This window comes from Pungitius pungitius, chromosome 13, assembly GCF_949316345.1.
Source record: "Pungitius pungitius chromosome 13, fPunPun2.1, whole genome shotgun sequence".
Taxonomy (NCBI): domain Eukaryota; kingdom Metazoa; phylum Chordata; class Actinopteri; order Perciformes; family Gasterosteidae; genus Pungitius; species Pungitius pungitius.
In genome coordinates, this window is record NC_084912.1 from 16,353,086 (window position 1) to 16,369,727 (window position 16,642).

At 46.3% G+C, this 16,642-nt stretch overlaps 1 protein-coding gene across 4 annotated transcripts in view; it reads right to left on the minus strand.

The window, feature by feature from the left end:
- Positions 1-4,415: 4,415 nt before the first annotated feature.
- The window catches only part of LOC119214111 (arginyl-tRNA--protein transferase 1), a 41,959-nt gene continuing 29,732 nt past the window's right edge, over positions 4,416-16,642 (minus strand). The window contains exons 11-12 of one of the 4 annotated variants that reach the window (XM_037465575.2): positions 9,473-9,593; positions 4,416-5,170 (exon numbers count right to left, since the gene is read on the minus strand). In XM_037465575.2, the coding sequence (XP_037321472.2) occupies positions 4,992-5,170; positions 9,473-9,593 (300 nt within the window). In that variant the 3' untranslated portion in view covers positions 4,416-4,991. The remainder of the gene's footprint in view (positions 5,171-9,472; positions 9,594-16,642) is intronic. The other 3 variants (XM_037465574.2, XM_037465578.2, XM_037465576.2) reach the window with 3 other exon arrangements.

The window sequence follows — 16,642 nt, forward strand, 5'->3', positions numbered from 1 at the left end:
AATTTAGGAGGCATTTTAAGGCATTCAAAAGATAAATACATAATTGGAATAATTGTTAAATGTTGGCTTATTTTTCGGTGAAAGAATAAAAGGTTTGTGTTTAACAAGAGATGAATGGGAGGGAAAATGTCTGGTAGAACTGCTAGCGACTAACAGAACAAGGGGTCAAGTCAAGTCATGTCCTGTTTTGAAAGGGTTGGAAGTCAGAAGGGGTTGAAATTCCCTGTTTTAATGTTCCTATGCTCAATCTGAAAAGTAAATACAACTCTTTAGATATACTGTAGAAAAATAAAGAAAAAAGTACAAAACTGCAATCATGTACATATTCAGTACTAGTGGAGTTAATGCACTAGTGCGGTTGCTGAGTACTCACAGCTCACAGTCCACCTGGTACTCCAAATGAAAAAATATTGCAAACTACATTTAAGATTGCACCGAAAACAACTGTTCCAAAAATAGAAAATAAATGTGTACAAGCAAATCCATCCATACGATAAATATGCATCTGTTACCTTCAGAGACCTCATTATGAATATATCACTTATTAGATTACATTATCGCATTATTATCACTTTGACAGTAGCATCACAAATGCAATGAATTCAATACCTATTGCAAATAAATCAACTGAGCCTTAAGTAGTTCACTCTTGACCATCACGCTTAGACTCACTACACATATGTGTACGACGACCTGATGCCTGTGAATATTTCCAGCGATGTGGCTCAACTTGAATGCCTTTTCTGCGGTACCCTAATAAATCAGGCTAATCACTTTAGCATTGTCTCGAGGCACAATGCGTCCCCTCATGTCCTGCATCCTAGCGAGGGGGCTAGGGAGCGGCCCTGTGACGGTGTGTTGAATTTAGGTGACAGGGCCCCAGTGGGAGAGGGCGCCTCCCCTGTCATCTTGCTAATCCCTAAGAGAAAGGGCCTGCATTTGGGGTGCGATTTGCTTAATCCTGCGGGGGGCCTAGTTCACAAAGGATCCCAGCATTTCCTCTGGCCTGGGGGCTTCCGCTGCCCTAGGGGGCCTACCATGGGTGCCAGTAAAATCATCCGTCTGTACGGCACAAATAACACACCGCGTATGGACACTCCCACACAGACACTGGTTGGGGGACAAGGGGGGGGGGAGCCGAGGAGGATAAGGATAACCAAATCACACTGTCCTAATGGGGAGCCAATGGGAACAAGCAGCTCACGCTCAGGTCCCTCACATACAGCGCATGTGATCAGGGCATGTTTGTGGATCACGCATTTGCTTCTACTCCGTCGGCTTTATTGTCCTACAGGGAGGCGAAGCGTGATTTCTCTTTTCACAGTTTGGATAGGGCGTCTGGAACAATGGAACATACAGGCCCCCATTTCCCCCCATTTACGGACATGCTTTTCTTTCCAATACTGTTTGACAATGACACAAGCTCTTTCCTCCGTGCGTCCCCGGGCACTTTCCCTTGGCCACAGGGTTTTGGGTGGAGACTGAGAGGAGGAACGGAATAGAGATACAAAAACTTCGGAACAACAACAACAACTTTTCTGCCCTGACAAGTGACACTGAACAATGCTGCAACTCCAACGACTTCTCCCACTACAACGTCTTCAACTGACATTCACGTTCCTTTCCACTTTCACATTTTGACTAACTCTTCAAGTTCTTCATGTGTTAACTTTAAATCAGTCTCTCTAGTGGCTTTCACATTGACTGGCATTTCCGCAGCATTCATCTCAGCACTCTTTCACGAGCTGACATCTCAGCGGCAGATGGGACATGAACTTGAAAGCAAATTTGCAAATGCTTTCACTCATTAAAAGTCTTTTCATATCTTCAACTTCCACATAACACATATCAAGATGTGGTTACAGTATGCAATATTCAGTGCACACATTTATTCAGTCCAAATGATAGCTTGTTAGGTTACCTTACCCTTGTTTCCACCCTTCTTGGCAGTCTCTTTATTTTCCAGTGTAATAAACCCCACTCATTTGATAAATAAATCATACAGTAATATTCAAACCATCTCTAGTACTCAGGTCTGAATTGCCAGTAAAGCCTTCTTTGCAGTGAGTGTTGACCTTTGGCTAAACAGTCTTTAAATGGCAGTGCGTGGTGATAACAGACCTAATAAGACATATGAGCAGCCACACAGTTATACACTCACCGGCCACTTTATTAGGTACCCCATGCTAGTAACGGGTTGGACCCCCTTTTGCCTTCAGAACTGCCTCAATTCTTCGTGGCATAGATTCAACAAGGTGCTGGAAGCATTCCTCAGGGAGTTTGGTCCATATTGACATGATGGCATCACACAGTTGCCGCAGATTTGTCGGCTGCACATCCATGATGCGAATCTCCCGTTCCACCACATCCCAAAGATGCTCTATTAGATTGAGATCTGGTGATTGTGGAGGCCATTTGAGTACAGCGAACTCATTGTCATGTTCAAGAAACCAGTCTGAGATGATTCCAGCTTTATGACATGGCGCTTTATCCTGCTGAAAGTAGCCATCAGAAGTTGGGTACATTGTGGTCATAAAGGGATGGACATGGTCAGCAACAATACTCAGGTAGGCTGTGGCGTTGCAACGATGCTCAATTGGTACCAAGGGGCCCAAAGAGTGCCAAGAAAATATTCCCCACACCATGACACCACCACCACCAGCCTGAACCGTTGATACAAGGCAGGATGGATCCATGCTTTCATGTTGTAGACGCCAAATTCTGACCCTACCATCCGAATGTCGCAGCAGAAATCGAGACTCATCAGACCAGGCAACGTTTTTCCAATCTTCTATTGTCCAATTTCGATGAGCTTGTGCAAATTGTAGCCTCAGTTTCCTGTTGAAAGGAGTGGCCCCCGTAGTGGTCTTCTGCTGCTGTAGCCCATCTGCCTCAAAGTTGGACGTACTGTGCGTTCAGAGATGCTCTTATGCCCACCTTGGTTGTAACGGGTGGTTATTTGAGTCACTGTTGCCCTTCTATCAGCTCCAACCAGTCTGGCCATTCTCCTCTGACCTCTGGCATCAACAAGGCATTTCCGCCCACAGAACTGCCGCTCACTGGATGTTTTTTCTTTTTCGGACCATTCTCTGTAAACCCTAGAGATGGTTGTGCGTGAAAATCCCAGTAGATTAGCAGTTTCTGAAATACTCAGACCAGCCCTTCTGGCACCAACAATCATGCCACGTTCAAAGTCACTCAAATCACCTTTCTTCCCCATACTGATGCTCGGTTTGAACTGCAGGAGATTGTCTTGACAATGTCTACATGCCTAAATGCACTGAGTTGCCGCCATGTGATTGGCTGCTTAGAAATTAAGTGTTAACGAGCAGTTGGACAGGTGTACCTAATAAAGTGGCCGGTGAGTGTATATCACGGTCACGTTCAAACTCTTCCATGCTTTGTCTTGCAGCATTATGGAATCATGAAATAGCCGACCAGTTTGGGCCCTTGTTTTGACCAAAAGAGGTCCGCCAAAGCACTGGCACATGTCTTATGTGTGGCGTCCACCAAGACTAACAACTTGTGACACTGCCAGGAGTGTGTGTGTGTGTGTGTGCCTGCGTATGTGAGAGCACATTAAGTCCGAGGGGAAGCATGCCTAATGTGGGAAAGAAACAGTCAATCAGAGGGGGCCACTAGCCAGCGTCAGTGTTCCCTTCTCGGACAATTAGCCCGTCAGTCCATCCAAATTCGTTCAAGGACACAAGGTGGAGTTTAAACTTGAGCCGGTCTCTCTCTCTCTCTACTGTAATATTGGGATTGGGTGCAGGCAGAAAAGTAAGGTATCCCTGGAGAGGTGAGCCGCTGCACAAATACAAATGTTGTCTGGGGTCAAGAGGACATTTTAGCAGCATGCTGGTGTTTCTAGGCGAGCATCCAGCAGAATAAGATCAGTCAGAGCAATCCCACACACAACCAACTTTCCAAAATCATTCATGTGTGCAGGAAGATTTAAAACGTATTCATCAGGCCTTGTTAATGTTGAGATTATAGTGAGAAAAAAGAAAAATAGTATCATGTATGTTCATATTCACCTTTTAATATTAAACGATTTTTTTTGTCTGTCGTGTGAAACTCTTGAATTGTTGCTCACAGCGACTGACCACCAAATTCTACAGGTAATTATTGCGTCTAGCTTCGTGCCAAATTGGACGAAATGACCTTTTACATTTCACACAGGGCTGAACGCAGAGACAAATGCCGGTTTGTATATGCAACACCTGCTGCTCGGCCCAGTGTGTCCAGTCAGGTATCTCTGGGCGCGCATGTTTTGGCCTTCCTGCGTTTTATGTACGTGGATTTTATTACTCATACATTAGTACAAGTAAAAATATACAAAGTTTGTGCTAGCTAGAGAAATGTTCTTTGCCGGTGGATAGTTTGATTTGCACGCAAAATAAATCCACAAAATCCAAGCCAGGAATATACAACCCATTTATTTGGCTTGATCAAAAGCAACTATTACAAAATGCAAAGACAATCAAACAAAGCTATAAATATTACAGACAAAAACTTTTGTTGCCGTTTAAACCCGGGATAAAACAGAAAAGAAAAGAAAATTCAGTGAAGTTTGGCAATAAAATAGAAGCAGCTGACAACCAAAATCACTGAACATTTAAAGGACAACATGCTTACATCTAAACCGGTTTCAGGAGCGCCTTCCCCTGTGTGGAGCGTCAGATACTAAACAATTCAGGATAGAAAAAAAAAATCATAGCGATTCATTACATTCAAGAGGGCGGAGCCTGAAGGGAGGGATTACTCAATGAACAAGATGTAAATGAGACATACGAGATGAATGAGGCCAGTGGGTGAATGGACACATGCAGCGACCGTGAGCTTTTGAAGAGCGAAGCAGCAGTGAGACTGCAGGGAGCAGACAGTCAGAAAGACACAAGGACGTCCGTAAGGAGAAACGGACTGGGGGGGGGGGGGGCTGCGTATTCCCATACGTATTTAAAAAGGTGCGTTGGTGCAACGGCCCACGCTTAGGCGCGGTACAGCAAGATCCTCTCGGCACAGTCCTGGCCCACCAAGTCGGCGTACTGCTGCACCTCTGCCTCGTCGCTGGAGCCTTTGCGCTTGCGGGAGTAGGCCGCGTAAGGCATCACGGCCCTCCTGTAGAGCACCAGGGCCCGGCCCACCTCCTTCAGCACCCGGGCATCACCTGGACACAAACACCAGAACATGGATACGTCACGCACAAATAATCAGGAAACATTTATTGCCAAAATATGTCAGACATACAAGGAATTTGACTGGGCGGTTGGTGCAGGACAGCAGGCAGTACGACAATTGGCCTTATGCTATGTTTACCTCTTAGGGACTTGGAAATGATAAAAAGCACTGAGGTGAAAAGTTGACATCTCATGAATGAGATCATTCAAATCTCAAGTCTCTGTTGAAGGTAGATCGACAGTGACTGAACATCCAAACTGTGAAACTAACTGAAAAGCAAGCCGGAGGGAAAAGGAGCGCTCGTTATAAACACCCCGAGGCTCCTTGGCTCCAACAACCACCCCATCTCCAAAAATACATTTTCATACTTAACTTTTTTCGCTCCCTACGGATTCATTATTTATTTATTTAGCCTCATTTCCCTGCTCAGTAATGCCTGAACCACTGAGTCTACCCCCCCCCCCCCCCGGCTCCCGCCCCCTTCTCTAAAAACTGCGGATTCACATAATAGAGGAATGCTTCATATACACTTTTAAAAAGAAAAAAAAGCAGTCTTTTAGGAGGAGGGAAATGTGTTTCAAAGGAAGCAAACATGTTATGTCATTTCGGTCCATAAAGAAATACTGAGTTCCTAATGGGATGAAGTCAAACTTCTTAAATGTTCAATTGCTTCCTTAACTCGAGCAGCCCTCAGCATTGCCTCTCTGAGCGCCATGTGGCTCATTTCTCCATCTCTGCCCACTTGCACAGTCACACACAGGTACATTTGTTTACTGAAAGGTGGCCCCACCGTCCCCTTGTGATGATCTAGAATAGAGAACATCCCACAGATCACTACCAAGAGGATGTAGCTTTAAGATGCACTCTTAACCTCCGCACTAACACACAGCCTGGGCCTTATCTCGCTTTTCCTCCAACTCAAGGCAATCCAAACATCCGCTCGACATATAAACATCTTTCAGTGCTCTTTCACTCACTCCCGTCCTCCGGCGGTGACCCTCCCGCCCCCCACCCCTGGCTTTGAGTGGCTCCAGACCCCGTCCCTGCCAGGCCCACCGGACGTTCAGTGACACACAGCTGAGTAGGAGCGGCGAGGGTCGGCGAGGGAGTGAGGGGGTCAGAGTCGAGGCTGGGGGCTCTGACACCTCGCACACGCTCCCCTCTCTCTTCCCAACCATCTCAAACTGTCAAAACACTTGCTCAACACCGGACGCCGGGTTATGATCGGCTCCTATGACCCACTGTCGCCCGTCCCAAACGAAGCTTGCGCGTGAAAAGGAAAAGGCCAAAATGGCGGTGTAGTAGTGGGGTGACCAGAAGACTTGGGTTCAAGCCCACAAACATACGTCAAGCTGACCCTGAATCCCTGCCGCTCACTATGAAGGTAAAGAGAGCAACAGGAGAATTCCTCTGCATTTTAATGGAGATTATTACCATTATTTATATTCAGAATGAGGGTGAAGTAAAGTGCAGGAGATCTGGGGGGACACATTACAACAAGAAAGCGAGCGAGGAGTGATATCCGTGTCCCCTCCACTCTCAACTGGAACATTAGCACAAGTGGGCTGAGTAGCAGAAAGCCTCCTGAAGAGCAGAGCAAAGTAGCTCTGAAAGTCGACAAGATATGAACGTGTAAACTGGAGCAGCTGGAGGGCGACTGCTGTCGCTCTGCATGGATGAAAGCAGGAGATACAGTCCAAAGGGTTTCCATCGAGGGGAAGGGGGGGGGGGGGGGGAACTTATGTCACACATTTTTGCAAGTGTTTATCCTGCAGAGCGGGCAATGCCCTTACTTCTTTCTCCCTCAAGCAAACACTAGATTATGGCTGTGTGAGAGATAACACACACACATGCTGTGTAGAATGTGTGTGTGTGTGTGTGTGTGCAGACACTTTGTGTGTATTTGCTGGAGCTGGGCCGTCAATGTGTCAGAAACGGGGACGTAATCAATGTGAGCCGAGTGTAAACTTTGGAATAGCTGTCTTTACACCCCTCATTAGGACTGTAGCTCTGTAACCTTGTCACCCGGGTTTTCTTGTTCCCCCTTGGGTGACGCTTGGAGGTTCGAGGCAAGGCCTTACTACAGGGACTATGACTGAAATGCCTTCAACAAACATGTTTCATTATTATTATATTATTATTATTATATTTTTGGACCAACAACATATGTTCTTACTGAAGTTGTCTGTTTATAGACATAACTGGAGATTAATTGTTATTTAGGACAGGATAAAAAAGAAGAGTAACACCCACACTAGTAGATTTCAAAGAGGAGACGTCTTAGAGCATCTTAGTGTGTAATTAGGGCCTGAGCCGACTGAAAGTCAGGCGAAGCCCTATTGGGTTTTGAAGAATTCTTGTTATTATTTCGCCACTTCAAACGCAGTTTTGAGGCTTTTATCATATTCCAAAACAAAATTTTGCAAAAAACTTCACGTTCTCAAAGAAGTGAGAAACCCTTATAAGGAAAGCATTTTGAGCAAAAAAGCCCAGAGTGAAAAATATCTTCACAACACACTAAGGAGTGCAATTTTATCTATGGATATTTATTCAAACTCGAGGCTTAGACATGTATCAAAAGTATTCATCACGAGACATTAAGAAAAAATAGAAAAAAAAACATTTATAGAGAATAGAGAATAAAGATGAGAATGTGCTGACATGTGTTCTAGATAGGCGGTGTAGACTGTCCACCCGGGGTGTATTTGTGGAGACAACAGAACCTTCCACTCAAGCTAACCATCAAGACACCCGGCCCCAGAGTTCAATGAGACTGCCAAGCCTTAAACAAAATAAAATGTCACAACTGGTCCAAGATCATTGGTCCACGCAAGAATCACCTACTCACTCACTCACTGGCCACAGTCTGAGCAGAGGCCTGTGAGGCTGTGGGTGGAGGCACTGATCGTTGGGTGGAGGCAGTGGCTCCAGGCTGCAGATGGCCATGAAGCGGCCCTCTGGTCAGCGGTTGCTTGTGCCCACTCTGGGTTAGTGGGTTAGTTAGTTTTATGACAACCCGGTAAAGGACCATCCCACCAATGGTCTTTGAAATGCCATTTCCCCCCCCTCCCCCCCCCCCCCGGGTGCGCTGCTCTCACCGCCACTTGAGTCAACAAGAAAAGCCATCATTATTTTAACTTTTTTAACTTATTGAGACCAAAAACTCATATTTAGCGAGGGAATAAATCAAATTAGAGGCAGTGTCATTTTCTCATAGTCTTCTATACAATCTGACTTCTCTAGCAATCAGATGAGTTGCCCCCCCGATGCCAGGGAGAGCATTTCTCCTTGAAGTTCATCATTTGAGTTGAGGTTTTTAAGTCTCTGCATGGCGCAAGTCCAGGTATGACCTCACTTCTACAAACTCTTACTGCCTTTCACCAGAATCACATTTCCTTCGTTCCTCCTCCTCCCCTGTCAATCTGTCTTCCATTGTGTTATACTTCTCTCTCTTCTAGTGCCAGCAGACAAGCACCAGCCTCCCTCCCTTTCACTTCAAAGCTCTATAAAAATCATTCACATTTCCCAACTCTCTTCCCTTCCAGTTTTCCATCTCTTAGCCCTCATCTAACAATTGTAGTCTACTTGACATCCCGTATTACTGTCCATCAGTGTCTCTTTGCTGTCCGGTGCCTGTTTGCCGATGCAGATTAATGGGAAACAGGAGACTGCAAGCCACTGCACCACTCGGGTTACACAAAAACGTGCATAATCCATATTACGCATGTGCGTGCCGTTGAATCCATGCAACACGTGCACCAACACCAACAACCTGCAGCCACCTCTCATCATTCAGTATCTGCACCGTGAACCTTATTTAACACTAATGGCCTACACTGGACCATGTCCGTCTACACGGGGTGTGCAGAGCCAACTCTCAGTTTGGTTTTTGTGGGCGCTGCAGGAATTTCACTGTATAGTCACAATAAAACCATTGCGAGCAAAGAAATGCTGACTCCATACAGCAGAGTAAACAGATGCTGATTAAAAGAGAACTAGGAGGATGGAAAAGTAATCTTGAGTCTTTCTAGCAAACATCACATTCTCTCAAAACTCTCCCCTCAAACTCACTCCATTAAACACTTCCCCCGGCCTGCGTTTGCCAGTCCAGGCGATGGCAGTCTGCCAGTCTCCCTGGGCTCGTGGTTTATTACAGCAAATATCACTATTCACCCAACGGCTCCATGGTCCCTTTTTATGACGACGAACGGTGCCTCTGAGCAGAACTACAGAGAAACAGGTTGATCGAGAGCAGTGTGGAGGAGGCGCTTAGAGTGCCATGTGGTCCTACCTGCATCGGGGTCCTGGTTGAATCGAGCGTAGGGGGAGTTTTCCAGCAGGGGAATGCAGTGCTCTATTGATACCCAGGCATAGGTTTCAGGGCACAGGAGGTCTGAAGGCCGGTACTGTCCCTGGGGAGACACAAGGGACAGAGAGGGGAAGAAAGACGGGTAAGGCCTCCTGTTGGAAAATCCATTCGGTTGGAAATGTTCTGTCCGGTAAGAATGTCAAATTATGGCTTTCAACTGTTTTTTAATACAAGTTAAATATAGAATTACTTTTTTTGAAGATTGTTAACCACCTTTTCACATTGTATAGAATAATTAAAATACAAATGGATAAATCAGTTTAGAAAACAATAATTTGACCCTGGGATAGACACTACAGGGAGGGGCAGTAGTTGGGTGAACAGTCCACTGACAGCTTCTTTGGTCGAGCACCGCCCCACACACTACGCTAGTAACCTTTCAGGGTCAAAGGTCTTGACAGGTTGTAAACTGACCTGTGGGTCAGGATCCAGGGGAGACCCGGATCAAGCTCTGCTCTGTTTAAGTTCTTTTGTTTGACTTTCTGCGTCAGGAGTTTTATGTTGTCTGCGAGGCCGAGCACAGGAAATGTAAACACACCAGCATATTGTAATGTGTGCTTGTGAAATGGCTAAGTCTGTATTTGACCTAACATTTTGGATGGAAAGTAAACCAAGCTGAACAAAAACAGCTGCAGGGTACACAGAGAGGGGGGGGGGTGGAGGGGTTGAATGAACAGAAAAGCAAAAGGCTCCATTATCAGAGACCTGTGTTTTATCAGAAGCCGGCAAACAAACACAAGCTGCTGATACAGCTCTGTATACGTGCGGGCTCCATCTCAACACCCACGATAATGTCCATTTGACACATTCAACTGGAGGGCAACGACTCCAATATTTCAAGAACACACCGTTTTGATACACAACTGACATCAAAATGTGCAGTATGAGAGATGCCACGAGAAACCGCAAATGAGCAAGAGAAAGGAAACACGAGGCATCTGTCAGTTGGCCTCTGTGCCTGTTTTTACATGCAGGGTGAGACGCCATGAGAAGGAAGCACGCTGGAAATCTCCCTCCTCATCATAGATAAGTCGAGGGGTGCCAAAACACATTTCCTGAAATTCACAGTCACACAGGCCTAAACTGATGCACAGGCTGTGCCGAGACGGGAAAAAGGCAGTTCAGACGGAAGCGAAAGACAACGACACACTTTAAGTGCATCTGCTAACAGACGACTGGCGCTGATGCGAGTCTTTCTACGACTTAACACCCGCACACTCCGCCACACCTCTACGGACTCCTTTAACACTGCCCTTTCCATGCAGAAAGCACACACACACAACATAAGACACACATTTTTTACGTTGGACGAAGGTGCGGACGGAGTAGGAAGAGAAGAAGAGAGAGCGACAGAAGAATGAAAACAAGAGGACGGACCTTTGGGAACATTATTCCATGTGCTCGTGTTTCTTTTACAAAAGTAGATTTCCAAAAGCCTCCGTTTTGTGCTTACAGCGCACAATTATATTACCGGTTCTTTGTTGTGAAGCTTCAACAGAGAGAAAAAATGTAAAGTCTCGGCACACGCACAATTCCCACAAAAGGACAGAGACGAGAGGAACGAAAAGCCTGGTTTGCCCGTCAGCTTCTTCTCTTTATTGGACTGAAAGTAAATACTGATCTTACCACGGACTTCCCTCATGTCCCCTCTGCTTCCCTCCCCAGGTTGGCTTGAAGGCCCTTTAATTCACAGCCACCCTGGGAACTTCCTCTGGCTCTTCTTCAGGGTCAGCTTGCTCATAGCACCGCAACAGTAACTTACGACTTAAAGCAGAAGAGGACGCAGTAAAGCTTTCCTGAAACTTACGTCCTCGAGAGAGCAGACTCATGTGAGGAGTCAAATAGCTGCGAGTGAAAGGGCCCTTTTTTTTTTTACTCATGTTCAACTCATGGCATGGCAAACCGAGGCTGCGTTCTTTCCCCTCTGCTCTTCTCCCTGTACACAAACAACTGCACCTCCAGTCACCAGTCCGTCCAGCTCCTGAAGTTTGCTGATGACACCACCCTCATTGGACTGATCTCTGGTGGGGATGAGTCCGCCTACAGGTGGGAGTCTGACCACCTGGTGACGTGGTGCAGCCAGAACAACCTGGAGCTCAATGCCCTGAAGACGGTGGAGATCCCCTCACCTTGTGTGACTCCCCCGTCACTACTGTGGACTCCTTCCGTTTCCTGGGCTCCACCATCACCCAGGACCTCAAGTGGGAGCTGAACATCAGCTCCATCACCAAAAAGGCTCAGCCGAGGATGTTCTTCCTGAGGCAGCTGAAGAAATTCAACCTGCCAAGGACGATGATGGTGCACTTCTACACGGAAATCATCGAGTCCATCCTCTGCTCCTCCATCACCGTGTGGTACGCTGCAGCCACAGCCAAGGACAAGGGCAGGTTGCAGCGTGTCATCCGCTCTGCTGAGAGGGTGATTGGCTGCAATCTGCAGTCTCTCCAGGACTTGTTCGCTTCCAGGACCTTGAAGCGGGCCAGAAAGATTGCAGCGGACCCCTCCCACCCTGGACATGAACTGTTTGTGCCCCTTCCATCCGGCAGGAGGCTGAGGTCCATCAGGACTAAGACGTCCCGCCACACCAACAGTTTCTTCCCTTCGGCAGTCGGGCTCATCAACAGAGCCCGGGGCCCCCCTCTGACTGTCTCTGACTCCCATGTGCATTCATTCACTTGTCGCTCGTCACTTTGTTTAGCTGGTGCACTTTATCTTTATTTCTAATTTTATCTTTATCTCCTCTAACTTACTAACCCATAGCATAAATTTTTATTATACTTTTATTTTATTTTTATCTTATTGCTGCACTATGTTGTCATTATTGTACTGTCTTCTGTCATGCACCAACCGCCAAGACAATTTCCATGTATGTCCAACACATTATGGCAATAAACGTTTCCTGATTCCTGATGTTTACCTCAAGGAGTGTCCCAAAAAGGCCCCAGGAAGTGATGGTTGTAGTGTGTGTGTGCGCGACCAGCTACACACCCAATAAAAGGTTGAAGGTTTACCAGACAGAGGATATATTTTTATTTTTTGTCCTCCTTTCTTCGGGTACCTCACAAACAAATAAGTCACCATCCCTCCATCCTTTCTGTGCTCGCCTGCTCAGACAGATGTGGAGGTTTTGCGGATGACTGACGACCCATGAAAGGCTTGTAGAGAAAAGGAGATGGGTGGAAAAAAAGCGAGAAAGAGGCAAACATGTCCAAACGGCAGCAGGAGAGAGACTTTGCTGCTGCCGGAGGTGTGAGAAACGAGAGTAAGATTGGACAGAGCCCAGGAGAAAAAGGAGGTGCAGATGGTATTTAACGCACAGAGACAGGGGGGGGACGAGAACTGATGGAAGTGATAGGACCCGCATCCTCAGAGGCGCTTTCCAAGCCCTCCTAATGAAGCAGGAAAGAGGGCCCGACGAGAGTCTAAAAAGAGCTGCATCCATTGGCGTCACACAAACAAAATGGAGACACTCACAAGTCAAGGAATGCACTCAGTCATCCCGATCCGTTTAATTAATGCGCAGAGGTCAGCGTTCAGAGGGAAGCAACTCTACAGTGCATGTGTACCCCGGAGCAGACTTTCACAATAACGAGGAGGGAAATCACTTTTGAATAACAAGCCCCCCACCCCCCCCCGAGTAAACCTCATTCATCAAAAGTAAATAAACGAACATCTCAACTTGGGCTTGACATGTAGTTACACAATACCGTCTAGATCTATTATGGCGCCGAGCTCCATGCGGGATACGGCATCACTCATTCTTTTCATGCCAAACACACACAAGTGAACTTAATTACCAACTCGACCACTCAAACGCATAACTGTCCCTTTGTTCTTCTTCATCGTTGCTCCCCCCCCCCCCCCCCATTCTGTCTTCTTATCATACACACTTCAGGGTAGGTTGCGTTGCCTCATGGCCGTACCTATGATTTACAAGAAAAAAAATTAATCAGGCACGCAAACTGAATCCTTGCGAAAACCTTCACCGCTTCGGCCTTCTGCTTCGTCTCGCCTGACCAGCAGTTTGTTATGTGCCGAGTTAAGGAGGCTTTCATCAAGTGAGACTCTATTGTGGCTGATGGAGTCTCACTTGATGAAAGCCGGTTGTCCAAAATGGTGGACAAGTAAAAATAAAATCTAACTTTTGATATTTTGCTGCTGTATTTGAAGCACGTCTCCGGTGGCATGCTGCTGGCAATCACAAGGTGGGTCGTGTTGGGCAGGATGACCCCTGACCTGGATTGGCTACCAATTGCGAATTGGACGGATTTGTGGATTACTGCAGCCATTTTTCCACTCGGTGTTACAAGTAGAGCTGAAAACAAAACACTAGACTATAGATTAATATAAAAATGAATCAGCAATTAATTCGATGATCCATGAATGATTTAATACAAAATATTTAACTGGTCTGTCAAATGTGAGGATTGGATATCCTCAATCAATAAAAAAAAAGATCTCAAAACCTCTACTTTGGTTTTGGGATGAGCAATTAACTATTCATTTGAGAAAATAGGAAATCAATGAGGGCTTAAAGCAAAGTACGGACGTCCAATCAGAGCTGATAGTAAATGTAGTCCATTTCCCAATGAGTTGATCAAAAGAAGTAAGTTCTCCTGCTACCACAGTATGGTACTATGGACCACAATGCACTGTGCTCCAGTTGCAAGTTTGCAGAATTTCACAAGCACTTTCAGTCAAATTTTCACTGAAAAATAAACACGTTCCTACTACTCTTGATTGCCTTTGTTCATGAGTCATAAAAACACACTTTACACAAGCTAATAGAAACTATCACCAAACCTCACCAAACTAGTCTTAATTGTAGTCGATTGCTGCAATAATAATAACAGTACTGTTCCAGCAATCAGAAACTCTTGCTTGGTTCAAATAATCCTGTCCATAACGTTCTTTGCACTCATCATTTTGGATGCCATTCTCTGTGTTTGGAACTAAAAAAAGTGGAAAAACGTTTTTGAAAGCTACCAAAGCTGATGGAACACTATGCAGCTCTTTCTCGCCTTCAGCGGTCAAGGTAATTCGCCATATTTAAAGAAGTAGTAAGAGGGGCTCCCTGCCCCCATCTTTGATACTTTACACCCACATCTGCTGCTGATTTCCTGCTCATATCTTCCCCTGGCTTAAGGTGTGACTTCACACAAGACAGGCAGTGTGCTGGATGTCTGAATGCAGTCTCAACGAGGGCATGAAGTTATGCAGTAATCTGCTGGTCAACTGAACCCCTTCAGCACGAGACTCTGATGTCAGGCTGGTCGCAAAACAGATGAGCTCACCAATGTCAGACTGTGGTCGGTTTGCTCTGGGGAAAAGACATCCAAAAATAACATGCAGTAAAAAAAGCGGCCTTATTTTTATTATAATAGGGTTAACACAATAGTGAATGGGAGGAAGAAACAAGCATATTTAACCTGGACAGACAACTTTGAGGTGTCCTTGGGGGTACTTTATGCAGCTGGTTGTCACTCAGGGCAAGCCTGAACTCGCTGGGTATACAAAGGGGCCTATTGTGACCCCAAGCCAAACAGACTGAACCAGCACTCTGACCTTGGGTCACACTCATCCAATCTAAGTTAAAAAAAAAAACCCAAAACAAACAAAGGCCCTGATCCCAACATCAGTGCACTCTCTCAAACATAGAGCTCTCACAATACACCCCTTTTATCGCATCGAGCCAGTTGAAACGCATACTTTCTACCTAGACAAGGGGGGCATGGCTGCTGATGGACACACGTAAACAGCGCCGTACACACAAACACACACGCAGCTACACAAATAACACCAAAAAGGCGAAGCAGGCTGGACGAGAGGGACAGCGCCATTGAAAGACATGTCCAAACAAGCCGTGACGCAGAGCAGACCGCGGGGGACACACTTTCCCTCCCCACAGTCGGTGACTAAATGCACATGCATTTGTGTGTGCGAGTGCATCTACGTTTTGGAAGGGATTTACACCAACTGCTGCTGTTTAAACACTTTTCGCCCCCCGCTCAACACATTAACACAGGACCCCCTTTAAATAAAGCCCGTAGGCTGGTAGGTCTCCCGGCCTGGGGCCCCTAGACTACCCGCGCAATCCCCTCAATCCACCCAGTCTGCCCCAGCACTCCCTGGCCCGGCTATGCGTCATGGCTTCACGGATGACAGGTTAATGAGGAGAAAATATTTTTACAGGATCATATTTCTACGGAGCCCTTAGAAAGCAATGCAGTGCTTTTACAGCCATCAGCTTCGCAGGCTGGGCACTATGATCTCTTTATGAGCAGGCAAGCAGTTTTATCTGTCTGACGCAGACCACAGCCCCCCCCCCAACCTTCTGACTGCATGGCCCCTATGCCCACACTCTGAGTGAGTGTCTCACTGCGTTCATGAGGCTCATTCGGTCTAGCAATGCTTATCGATGATCTGCCCGCATTCCCTTTGCCAAAAAGAAACCAGGCGTTTCAGACAAGGCAGCTGCTGCAGGTTGGAAAATAAATAGTGGGGAAGTTAATGGTAAGAAAAACACCTCATGGCTGGCAGCTAAAGGGCTCTGGAGCTACTCCATATGACACCATCTCTAAACTCTCATTTTCGCCCTTGCGACCTTCACACCTTCCCCGCTCCTCCTGCCACCCGTATCCCCTCCCACCCAACTTCGTCCTTCCACACTCAGCAAGACTGAATCGTCTGACCTGACCTAATGAGCTCATGACCCCCCCCCCCCCTGTCAGCGCTCCTCTGAGGGGAAGCCAAGCAGTGGTGGCTAGCCCGACACTGCAGCCTGTGAATGATTTGTTAAAAACACAACCATGGCAGCACACATTAAAAAAACAGATGATGAGGTATAAAAGAAAAGAGAACATATCAAAACATTCAACAAATGTTTCTGCTGAGAGGTGCACTGTTGGTGGTCTCCTGTTGAGCTAAATCAAAACAGGAATTTTTCTGTCGAAGGTTTCTCTAAGGAGGGAGGAGGGGGGGGGGTTAAGCTTATAAATCTCAGAGACAGTGAAAATGGGCCTGGCTGACTTTTGATCTTATTTGGATGGGAACAGGTTTTATAACTCGAGGACTGTTGTTGCTGGCAGAACT